The sequence below is a fragment of the Salvia hispanica genome, chromosome 1 (genome assembly GCF_029641045.1).
Source record: "Salvia hispanica isolate PSC_SH4W2 chromosome 1, Shi_PSC_v1, whole genome shotgun sequence".
Classification (NCBI taxonomy): Eukaryota; Viridiplantae; Streptophyta; class Magnoliopsida; order Lamiales; family Lamiaceae; genus Salvia; species Salvia hispanica.
In genome coordinates, this window is record NC_142692.1 from 45,059,604 (window position 1) to 45,072,160 (window position 12,557).

Consider the following 12,557-nt stretch of genomic DNA (forward strand, 5'->3'; position numbering starts at 1 on the left):
TTATACTCCAAAATCCAACACATTAGAAGCCCACTAAATATTACACAAAAATTCCAAACAATATACAATAAATTCAAAAAAGCCCACTAAATATTAAACAAAAATTCCAAACAATATTGAAATATACTATCAAGAGAAATAAAGAAATATTAAATAACTTAATATTTAAATTTCATTTATTTAATAAAAAACTTCTAAAATAAATATCATAAATTACTATATTTCAATATTTTAAAAATTCTAAAGCAATGTTAATATTTCAAACCAATGTTAAGAATTAAAAAAAAAAACAAAAATGTACTTATCTTGTCTCATTCTAATGAATAAAACATTTTTACAATTTTAATTTATAATTTAAGTGGAGTAAAAATAATATAAAATTAATGACAAAAAAAAGATGTGTGACTAAAGATTAACGAATATGCGTTAATTAAAATAGAATAATTAAGTAGAAATAAGATATAATATCATTATTTACACTTAAAAATAAAAAATAATGTAAGGTCCCAATCTAAGTAGAGTGTTTCCTATTCAATAGGGAATTTAATTTTTTATTTTGCGAGTTTTTGCATAATTTAATTGAATCTGAAGAGGAAAGAAAGAAGAAAATTGAATATTAACAAAAAAACAGTTCCTAAAAAGAATTAAAGATGCAATGCTAAATACGAAATAAAATAAAGAATTAAATTGAACAAAATGTAAGTTAGTTTCATTTTAACATAATTTTGAAACTAATCAATAGTGTGGTGCACGTTTAAAAAGTTACTGGAACAATGATAGTAAAAGTATATTATTATGGTTTTATCAGTCTTCATCATCATCTTCTTCACACCCAGTCGTTTCTTGCTATTTCTGTGTAATTTAAGATTAATCTTCAATTAAATTGAGAAATCAGGCCAACTCATTAATTGCATAAGTGGCCCAAATTTGAGCCCAATTTCATTCTATTCCTCTAAAAATGATCCCTAACCCTAGAGAAAAGGAAAGCAGGCGGCGCACCATCTTCATCTCCTCTCCTTCCGTCGACTATACCTCCAGCCGGCACCACCAGGTCGACGTCAACTCACACCAGCGCGGCGAAATGCAGCACCCTTTCCCTCTCTCTCACTGTGCCCCCCCTTTCTTTCTCACGGCGGCTACTGCTCCTTCAGCCATGACCATCTCGCCGCTTCCTCCTCATCTCCGACATCTTTCTCTTGATCCCTCACTTTATCTCAACAGCCGTCTCAACAGCCGCCGCTGCTGCTTCCAGTACGCGCCGCCTTCGACCGCCTTAGTGCCCCGTCGCGCCGCCTGCCTCGCCGCTGCCCAGCGCCGTCTTTCCACATGCCCTCATTCTCTTTATTCCGCTTCCGCCGCCGTCGGCCCTCCTGCACCGCCACCGCCGCAGTACCTGCACAACAGCAGCGTCGCCGCTTCCTCTTCATCTCCGGCATCTCTCTCGTCGCCTCACCCGCCAACTGTCGCCGGATACCTGCTATACTGCAATCACAAAATCAGTCCATAAAATGCAGATTCTAGCCCATCTATTTAATAAAAGTGTTTTAAATTTTCTTCAAGAAATTTGCATTTGATTGGACTCAATTTACCTCAATAGGAGCTGCCTTTATTTTATCCAATGGTTGCTATTTCTTAAAATAACTAAAAGGATAAACAAAAATAGCTTTAAATTTTCCTTCCAAAAAGGGTAAAAATGTTTTTCCATTTAGATTAGGATAGAGGATAGATAGATTATGTGAGCACCACTGTAATCCATATTATCGTATATTCGTATTTATGTTTGGTGTATATATGTATTTTAATTTATATTTTATAAATTTTATTAAATTTAAAAATTTTAGTAAAATTCTTAAATGGATTGTACATTGCTAGCTGAAATAATATGTTAGAAACGGAATACATACATATACCATATGCGTGGGTAGTAATTGTTTGGGAGTTTAGCGTTTGAACAAAATTCAAATTTAAAATAAGGCCGAGAATCAACCAAATCGTCCAATATTGGCCAGAAAAATTGCTGGCAATTCTAAAATAACAATAATACCCCTTGTAGTGTAGCTATGTAAAAATTAAGTAAATAAAATTTTAAAACATTATGTATGTAATATTGAAATTTAAGATTCTTTTTAGATAGTATAATAAATTAATTTATTAAACTAGCTAAAAATTAATCTGATGATTAACTGGTATTCCCTCGTCTCATATAACATGTTTATATAGGGTTTAGGAGTATGTTTTTCTGATTTGTCGTGATTAAATTCACATCTTTCTAGAATAAAATTTATCTTTTCTGTAGTTAAATTAACCCCAATATGTTTGTATTTTATCACATCTTTCTAGAATAAAATTTATCTTTTCTGTAGTTAAATTAACCCCAATATGTTTGTATTCCACTCTGCATAATTTAAGAAAGTGAAATAATAGATTAGTTCCCCAAGAAAGCACCACAGATTTCTGATATTTATCATTTTCCATAAAATTCATTACTATTATAAAAACAAAAGTAGTAGAATTCACATTTCTTAATTCTTATTGCCCAAGAAAGCAAGTCAAATTTGTGATATTTATCATTTTGCTCTATAATTTACTAACTAAACAGTAGATATATCATTTCATTTCTTCTTCTCATCTTGTATTTGAGCTCTCTCAATTCTCCGCCGTTTTCCCCCTTTTATCATACCTTCAATGGAGCGAGCGGTGCTCCTCCGCTCATTCTCCTCCTCATCCCCCGCCTCCACCGTGCTCGCCTCCACCAGATTCTTCTCCCGCTCCGCTCACCGCCTCGCGCGCCTCCCCAGACGACACCGTCTGCTCCCCGCCTCCCGCCGCTCCTCCCTCCTCGGGCGGCACATCGGTCTCATCTCACCGGCCTGCCGTCCTTCTATTCACCTGAAAGGACAGTTCTGCCCGCTCTCCGTCCGCGCCGTTGCTACCTCGTCCGCCCAGCCTTCGTCTGGTAACTCAGCGATTAATCCGTGAAACCTAAAGGAACTTTGATGTTCTAGCTGATTTTTTTGTTCAATTTTTGCAGATACTTTGGGAGCGGACGATGAAGTGGCGGAGAAGCTCGGCTTTGAGAAAGTAACGGAGGAATTTATTGACGAGTGTAAATCTAAAGCTGTGCTGTATAAGCACAAGAAGACTGGCGCTGAGATCATGTCTGTTTCCAATGACGACGAGAACAAAGTATTCGGCATTGTTTTCCGCACTCCTCCGTAAGCCTTCAATTCATGCCGTTATGACTTTGATATCTCATCCCTGCCGAGTGATTGTTCAGTTTAACGTTGTTAATTTATACTCCATATATCATGCGTTATAGGAAGTTTCCTATTATTTTATGTTTCAGTCCTCTACAAAAGTACTTTGGATTGTGTGTGAGAGCTCTTACTTAGTTACATGTACCGAACTGGAATTGGAAGAAAAACAAGCAGTATAACTTTTGCCTATAATATTTGTTTTAAGTTCGGATAAATACATCTGTATGTCGATAGAACATAGAAGAGTACTGGAATCTGATATTGTACACTGATCTTTTATGGTTGCTACTGAATGGTTGTGGCTCATTAGAGGTTAGGATAGTAGTATAATAGTGATGAACTTGTTTAATTTTGTCATCCAGTGATAGGATTATTGTCATTACATATCATGCAAAAGAGTGGAAATCCTGCCTCAACAAACTTGTAAGTCACAATATGCAATTGAGTCTTCACTTGTGGATGTTTGATCTTTTTTCATTACTTCCCCTGGACTTCCTTATTAACGAGAATCAATAATGTTACAAGAACTGGTTTCTTTTATTAATAAGTAATACTCCCTCCGTCCCACATTAGGAGTCCCGTTGACTTTTCTGCACTCGTTTTTATAAAAATGATAATAAATAGTTAAAGTGGAGAAATGGTAAAGTAAGAGAGAAATAATGTAGAGAAGAGTCTTCTAAGAAGTAGAATGAACAGAAAAGATACGTGTAAAACTCAATGATAGACTTTCATGATGAAGACAACAAATGCAGAATTATGCTGCAGTTAGTTACATCCAATGATTATCTGTTCTATCACATCTTGAGGACTTCATTAACAATAAGGAGGACAAATGATAGACTTTCATGATGAAGACAACAAATGCAGAATTATGCTGCAGTTAGTTACATCCAATGATTATCTGTTCTATCACATCTTGAGGACTTCATTAACAATAAGGAGGACCAGATGTTGTTGGGTTTACTATAAAGAAATAGAACAATTTTTGAGGTTAATGAAGAAATGTTGGAGGATGTGTGGTATGGTGGCTTGGTGCTTTTTGAATCATCAAAAGTTTGAGGGTCTATTATTATTATCTTTTTGTCCAGAGTTAGCTAGATACTGGAGCTGCATAATTAATATGACGCTCTCATTAGTTTGGGACTGACTATTCCCCTTGTTAGTTTTACTTCTTCTAATAACATTCCATCTTCCTTCCACCCCATAATAAAGGGAAACTATTGAGGAATGCTTTAGCAAGCAGTCTTTTAAATTACTTCTTCTCACCAAACTAATTTTCCATTTATCTTTGGAATTAATAAGGATTACTGAATTAGGTATCTATTTGTCAATTTGTTGATACAGAAAAGATTCGACCGGAATTCCTCACATTCTAGAGCACAGTGTGCTATGTGGTTCGAGAAAGTATCCGTTGAAAGAGCCTTTTGTTGAGTTGTTAAAAGGGAGCTTGCATACATTTCTGAATGCTTTCACATATCCTGATAGGACTTGCTACCCCGTTGCTTCCACAAATACAAAGGTCTGGCTCCTTTATCCAACTAAAGACACATAATAAGTTCCTCAAACTCAAAGGCCTATATAACGAACATATGGTTCCAATTTGCGTGCAGGATTTCTATAACTTAGTAGATGTGTACCTAGATGCAGTCTTTTTCCCCAAATGTGTTGAAGATGTTAAAACATTTCAACAAGAAGGTTGGCATTATGAACTGAATGACCCTTCAGAGGATATCACTTATAAAGGTCGGTGTTTACTTCTAATAATTTAACTATCCACTGTTACTGTTTGAGTACAATGTTCCTTGAATGATCACTCATACATAGCTTGCAGATCCATGGCATCCTGATTTTTTTATTTGATAATGGTATATTCCAGGTGTTGTTTTCAATGAGATGAAAGGTGTCTATTCTCAGCCGGATAGCATACTAGGCCGAGCTTCCCAACAGGTAAGCTTCCCGAGATCATGGATTCAATAGTCTGTGAATTTATTTTAGTGAAAGTTTGTGGACCATATTGTTAATTCAGCTTATGTGTCATATACTCACAGTAACTGATTTGTTTGATACTGATATTAGATGTACTTATATATTCTGTTCTTGACTATATATTATATTGATGGGCTTTTTTAACTGTGATTGTTTTTCTACAGGCCCTTTTTCCTGATAATACATATGGTGTTGATAGTGGCGGTGATCCGCAAGCTATTCCTAATTTAACCTTTGAGGAATTCAAGGTCGGTTTCCCATCAATTGGCATATAATGATAGTTTTGATGCTTATGTATATACTTGTATTTTAGTACAACTGCAAGCCTTTTGTATGAGATATGATTTCCTGGCTACATTGTATTTCAAATATGGAATAATAAATGACTGGAAGTTATATGTTGAAAGTAACCAGTCTTTGCTCTCCTGTCATTCTGTTGTAGGATTTTTTATGAAACGTATGTATGCATCAGATCTTTATTTTCTTCTGTTAAATTCTGGAGTCTTTGCCATTATCCTTTCACATTTGGAATATTTGAAATCTCAAGAAATCTTTTTACATCATATTCTGTTTATGACTTTAGGTTGAAATTGATGTAGTGTACGTGGGCCTTAGTCCTTACCCAATGCTTGTTTATTGATATTAACTGTGCACTACTCTTATGGAAATTCTACTGGTACTCAGTCATTTAGTATTATGCATATTATTATAATACACCATCAACTTTCATTATATCTAGAATTTTTCTGGCTACAGAACAAATATGATTGCCTAATATTTTGCTCTAATCCAAAGGGTTTCTTTATTTTTTGACTATGTACAGGAGTTCCACCGTAAATACTATCATCCTAGCAATGCCAGGATATGGTTTTATGGAGATGATGATGCAAATGAAAGGCTACGCATTTTAAGCGGTATGTAATTATCACTGTGTGATTATTGGTGTTTTACTATTCAATCGTTTATGGAAACCTTACATAAAACTTATTACGCCTCATCTTTCCCCCCCATACTTTTGCAGAATATCTAGACATGTTTGAAGCGAACTCAGCTCCTGAGGAATCAAAAGTGAACTATCAGAAACTGTTTGCAGAACCGGTTAGAATTGTTGAGAAATATCCTGCTACTGATGGGGATGACATGAAAAAGAAGCACATGGTGTGCCTTAATTGGCTCCTCTCAGAAAAGCCTCTAGACTTAGAAACAGAGCTAGCCCTGGGATTTTTGGACCATTTAATGACTGGAACTCCTGCTTCTCCTTTGAGAAAAATCCTGCTAGAGAGTGGTCTAGGGGATGCAATTGTTGGTGGGGGTATTGAAGATGAGCTTCTTCAGCCTCAGTTTAGTCTTGGGCTGAAAGGTGTATCAGAAGATGATATTCATAAAGTAGAAGAATTAATCTTGAATACACTAAGAAAGCTGGCAGATGAAGGCTTCCCTTCTGAAGCTGTAGAAGCATCAATGAATACAATTGAGTTCTCTCTAAGAGAAAACAATACTGGATCATTTCCTCGTGGCCTAGCGCTCATGCTTCGCTCCATGGTAAGTAGGAATTTGTTTTCTATTATTATTCTTCATCCTTCAAGTTGGAAATAGTCTTATAAGTTTTTTTATCTGACAGGGGAAGTGGATTTATGACATGGATCCGTTTGTGCCATTAAAGTATCAAGAACCTTTACAGGCATTGAAAGTTAGAATAGCTGAGGAAGGCTCAAAAGCAATATTTGCTCCCTTAATAGAAAAATTCATTTTGAATAACCCACATCGTGTAACTATTGAAATGCAGGTAGATGTTGCTACTTTTGATGTTGGTAAATTGACACTTTTGAAATACTAACTCACGGTCATTGGCAGCCTGATCCAGAGATGGCTTCTCGTGATGAAGCAGCTGAAAAAGAAAATCTGGAAAAAGTGAAAGGTAGAATGACCGAAGAGGATCTTGCTGAACTAGCTCGTGCTACTCATGAACTTAAGTTGAAACAGGAGACTCCTGATCCACCAGAAGCTCTGAAATGTGTACCGAGCCTCTCTTTAAAAGATATTCCTAAAAAGCCTATACAAATTCCTATCGAGGTGATGAGATGCTGTAAATAGTAATTCTATAAAACTAACTGTCCAATTCTTCTTAAATCTTACTTTAAGATCAATTCTTATATAGGTGGGTGATATCAATGGGGTAAAGGTGTTGCAGCATGACCTTTTCACAAATGATGTTCTATATGCTGAACTTGTATTCAATATGAGAGCATTGAAGCAAGAGCTTCTTCCATTGGTACCATTATTCTGGTGAGACAGCAACCAGTAATCTTTCTTTTGGAATTTAATGGTTCTAGTCATGAGAGCTGAATGTCATAAACTGCAAGTTGTCTTGTTTTTTTAGTATATTCAAGATATGACTGAGGAAAAATCATATTCCATCATCAGATCAAATAAAAGAATGCATATCTGAGTCTCTAACACTAGATTTGAATTCTACAAATTCTAATGTCGGATTAATACCTCGTAAATGTTATTCCCTCCGGCCTTTAAACATAGCAACTATTTCTGTATCCACTACTGCTGCACTACATTGGTCTTCCAACCTCCTGTTACAAAATATAGCTGTGTATTCAACGTTTACAGTTTCATGATATTTAAATGTCCCAGTTGTAAAATTGATGATTTCAATTGATTAATAGTCTTGTGGCAACTCTGTTTGCATCAAATTAATTTGTTATGTCAACAGTCAATCTTTGCTGGAAATGGGTACCAAAGACTTGGACTTCGTACAGCTGAACCAGTTAATTGGAAGAAAAACTGGTGGGATATCAGTATATCCTTTCACGTCATCAGTCCGAGGGAAAGAGGACCCATGCAGCCATATAATTGTCCGAGGCAAAGCCATGTCTGATCGTGCTGAAGATTTGTTTGATTTGGTAAATACTCATAATCGTTCTTCATATATGATGAGTTATTCATAACTGATGAAGCATGTGAATTGATTATCCTCATGAACGTCACTAATCAAGTTGTTAGCAAGGTTGTTTATTGTTTGAATGAGAATCAGAAAGAAAAAATAGGCTGCTTGTTACTTGTCTGAGTTCGACTCCCAATATGTTTAGATCCTATTTCACATTATTAGGAGGAAACTTTTTATTCAAATTGTAAAGTTAGTATTGGGTTTCTGCACTGTCGTTTTTCTTGAACTGCTGGAGATGATTAATGAAGTTGTGAATTTGTTAATCATAGGTCAACCGTGTTATGCAAGATGTTGAGTTAACAGACCAAAAGCGTTTTAAGCAGTTTGTTTCCCAAAGCAAAGCAAGAATGGAGGTATTTGTAAAATCTAGTGAAATAAGAGTATTATTTTTTTAACCTTTATACATTGCTGACTGTTGATTACATTTTTCAGAACCGATTAAGAGGCAGTGGACATGGCATTGCAGCTGCAAGAATGGATGGAAAGCTCAATGTCGCTGGTTGGATCTCTGAGCAAATGGGTGGTGTCAGGTTGGTCATAGTAATTAGGAGTCTTAACTCTAACCTACGTGTTGCAGTTTCAGGAACTTGAAAATGTTTTTACTTTCAAAATATGATAGAGAATTTGCACTCACTATTTCAGGAATATGCTTTCAAAATATGATAGAGAAGTTTGTCTTGCTATTTTCTACTTTTTATTGGGTTATTTCTGTTGGCATGGCGCTTCTGCCAGATGTTCTATTTTGGTTTGAAGCTGTAAAATAAAAGCCTTCATGCTCCAATACTGCCATTTCCCCTAGTTTCTTTGGCCCCAATTATTGATTGCATATTTTGATTGCAGTTACCTGGAATTTTTACGATCTCTTGAAAGTAAAGTTGATGACGACTGGGCTGGAATAGCTTCTTCTCTTGAGGAGATACGAAGAACGCTGTTTACAAAAAATGACTGCCTAGTAAATCTTACAGCTGATGGACAAAATCTTAAGAACACACAGAAGTATGTTGGTAAATTTGTTGATATGCTTCCTAGCAGCTCTCCTGCTGGATCAACAGCTTGGAATGCTAGACTCCCTCCCACAAATGAAGCTATTGTGATACCGACTCAGGTTGGTAGAAAATAAATTTTTGGTTTTGCTTGTTTGTCTCTATTTGCTCAAAACACTAGTAATCTGCTGGGCAAATTAACTTAACCATGTACTAATATCTATACACAGGTAAACTATGTAGGAAAAGCAGCAAACCTTTTTGAGACTGGCTATCAACTTAAAGGTAGTGCATATGTCATCTCAAAATACATAAGCAATACATGGCTGTGGGACCGTGTGCGAGTCAGTGGTGGAGCTTATGGAGGGTTTTGTGATTTTGACACTCACTCAGGTGCAACTGATACAGCCAAACTGTTATAGTACTTATGCCTTGCTTACTTCCTATTTTCCTAACCATCGGAGTCTTTGTTCAGGTGTCTTCTCATTCTTATCGTATAGAGATCCTAATTTATTGAAGACACTTGATATCTATGATGGAACAAGCAACTTTCTGAGAGAACTTGAAATGGATGATGATGCTCTCACAAAGGCAATTATTGGGACTATTGGGGATGTTGATTCCTATCAGCTACCTGATGCCAAGGGATATAGTAGGTAAGAAAATTATTGGACTTGATTTTGGTTAAGCATCATTTTGTGTGAGAATATTACGCAAGCACAATCATCACTTCCCATAAACATTGGGAGAAATTATAACCTCGAAAAGGTAAGTTGTTTGGGTGCACATTTATTCTAGGATATGGAAACCAAGGTAACTTGGAACTTTTGCATTTACACAATATTCTATCTGTCACTTGAGGCATCCACTGAGTTTTCTTTTTCTTTTCTTTTTATAATTTTGAAATCAATGGCGTTTTCTTGAAAACTTAGTTTGACCACTAGTGTTCAGCATTTCTTCAACCCTGCTTTGTTGCAATTGCACATCTTGCAACGCTGTTGAAATTTTTTAATCTTTCTGGTGGGGGCTGGCCGCTGGGGTCGTGCATGTGTGTGTTTTCTTTCGATTACCTATCCATATTTATGTGAAATGTCAAATGCTACATATTATTAGAGGGAATGTAATTGATACTTTTTTTATTTTATGTTCAGTTTGATGAGGTACTTGTTAGGAGTCACCGAGGAAGAGAGGCAGATTAGAAGGGAAGAAATTTTGTCAACGAGGTACTTCTATTTCTCTGGCTATATATCATGTTAATATGTACAATATCTCTGAATTTCTTTGTCCACATTTCCATTGGAAATGACCCTCGTGAACCTTTTAATCTCTGTAAAACTGGCTGTGATGTCCAAAGTATATGAACCTTGAAATCATGAAGGGTGTCAAATCCCAAAACTGCTAACAAGAAGCTTCTACCTTTCACTAGTCAACTTGCCCATTTTTAATAGTCACTGCAAACAACCTTTTGTGATCATGGGACTGTTTTGTTTTTGATATTTCCCTAGAAAACTACGATTTGAAAGGTTTGGATACATATCTATCCATTTAAAAGCAGTAACCTTGATGTAGCCATAACTTTATATGACTGGGTGAGTAAGAGCCTAACTTTTCTAGCTACCTGTTTCGCAAGTCAATTGTCTTTTACCATGAACACTCCCTCTCACCGTCTCAATCACGTTATGAGCTGATACTTGGCTTGAAGCTCCTATTTGTAAATTTGTAATCATCTATGTCACTGTATTCCTCAGTACTCAGTAGTAGAGAAAACGAGGTAAATGCGTCAGGCATGTTTTGTTAACCATTTTTTCCCATCTCTGTAGGTTGAATGACTTCAAAGAGTTCGCTGATGTTATCGAGGCAGTTAAGGACAAAGGTGTCTCGGTTGCTGTTGCGTCCTCTGACGATGTTGATGCTGCTCACAAGACATGCCCCGACTTCTTCCAAGTGAAGAAAGCTCTCTAAGATCTTAAAGTGAGTGTCAAGAAATTCACGTGATGCACCCTTTTCTTGCACTCGCTTCCCCCACGATATTGGTCAGCCAAACAAATGAAAAGGAGTTATACTACCTGGCATTTCAGGAAAAATAAACAGATTCATATCATCCAGGCTTTGAGCGCTGTCAAATTGAAGCTGGAGTTCCATTACAAATACAGATAGCAAAAGATGTTGAATCTGTTTGAACAGTATTTCCCAGAGCCATTTGTGCCCACCTAGCATTGATCTATTACATTTACATTACATTCCCTCAATTTTCAAATTAAGGAATGCAATCATAAGATAAATATGGCCTCAGTTTTATTTTGTCTTTGTTCACATTTTTATAACTTCAAAGAATGTTAGGTTTTGATGCCCATTTCCGAAGGGCCAAAATTCAGAGTCTTGCGCTTGTGGTTTGCATCTCTTTACCAGCCTACCAGGTAATCTACTCATACATGAATTCAGTTTCTATTTCACTTTTAACCTTATTTTGTGTGTTCACGTTATCAATGCGTCGTGTGTGGCGTACATTTATAAAGCGAAACACAAAATGCAGTAACAATGTAACATAAAGAATCAGAATGATTTAGAAGTCTGGTTTGCGAGGCATATACAAGGCAGGTATATAGCTCACTCATAAAACTTAATATCGAATATCGAAAATAGGAGGTAAAAATTGAATAGGGAAAAGCTGCAGATGAGCGTGAGTGCCGTCCGATTTATAAATGATGCGACACACCATTGGCGAAATTGGCCGTCTTCATCAAATTCACAGTGCTTATGATTATTATCCAAAATCCTTGAGTACTAAATACTTCATTTATACGAGTATTGTTTATGGATCCTTTCAAGTTATCTTATTTTGTTTATTTTTTTAGTTATAGTATATTTCAGTTAAATTGATTTATGAAAAGCTGTTGGGTAGTTAATTTTTTTAATCTGATTTTTGGATTAACAATAATATTTTATAAATAATACGACGCGGCACCCTGGGATTAACCGAAGGTGAATGATGTAGTATTCGAGCTAAGCACGAGGCAGCCTGTTTTTCGGGTGTTCTTCGACATTTTAGCATGCGTGCTCGTGCTCAACGAAGGTCACCGTGCATGGGTTTGTTGTTATGTTGTTACAAAAACTGATTTGCTGATGACTGTCACAAGTCACATCCATTCAAATATATTTTGCGTGTCATATACGGATAGGGATAACAGCCCTTGAATTTAGGGGGGAAGGGGAAATTGGAGGTTTCTACTGGTGGCCAATTTTTATGTTTACCTTTTCTTGTGGGCCATTCGTTTTTTGCCTTTTCTAAGGGAATCCAATGTTTACAGCTACTCTCAAACTTCCCCATTTTTACGTTTGCTGAGATGTGGGCTTCTCACCTCTTTTTTATGC

The 12,557-nt window shown here is 36.2% G+C and overlaps 1 protein-coding gene and 1 long non-coding RNA gene across 2 annotated transcripts; one reads left to right on the forward strand and one right to left on the reverse strand.

Annotated features, from left to right (window-relative positions):
* Positions 1-779: 779 nt before the first annotated feature.
* On the reverse strand, positions 780-1,927 carry LOC148933914 (uncharacterized). The gene is made up of 2 exons (XR_016135600.1): positions 1,590-1,927; positions 780-1,482 (listed from the first exon to the last, which is right to left on the reverse strand). It is a non-coding gene; the product is annotated as an uncharacterized LOC148933914 (long non-coding RNA).
* Positions 1,928-2,579: 652 nt separating this feature from the next.
* On the forward strand, positions 2,580-11,157 carry PREP1 (presequence protease 1). The gene is made up of 19 exons (XM_048119927.2): positions 2,580-2,956; positions 3,032-3,215; positions 4,602-4,776; positions 4,868-5,000; positions 5,134-5,204; positions 5,408-5,491; positions 6,067-6,157; positions 6,265-6,785; positions 6,865-7,029; positions 7,098-7,316; positions 7,402-7,529; positions 7,969-8,158; positions 8,472-8,555; positions 8,635-8,732; positions 9,043-9,307; positions 9,416-9,578; positions 9,661-9,841; positions 10,337-10,408; positions 11,006-11,157. The coding sequence occupies exons 1-19, from the start codon at positions 2,686-2,688 to the stop codon at positions 11,145-11,147; spliced, it is 3,237 nt and encodes a 1,078-aa protein (XP_047975884.1). The 5' UTR covers positions 2,580-2,685; the 3' UTR covers positions 11,148-11,157.
* The last annotated feature ends 1,400 nt before the right edge of the window (positions 11,158-12,557 follow it).

Coding starts and splice junctions, on each gene's coding strand:
- PREP1 (XM_048119927.2), top strand. CDS start 2,686: ATGGAGCGAGCGGTGCTCCTCCGCTCATTCTCCTCCTCATCCCCCGCC. Junction 5,001..5,133: donor AGAGGATATCACTTATAAAG/GTCGGTGTTTAC, acceptor GGTATATTCCAG/GTGTTGTTTTCAATGAGATG. Junction 8,556..8,634: donor AAAGCAAAGCAAGAATGGAG/GTATTTGTAAAA, acceptor TACATTTTTCAG/AACCGATTAAGAGGCAGTGG.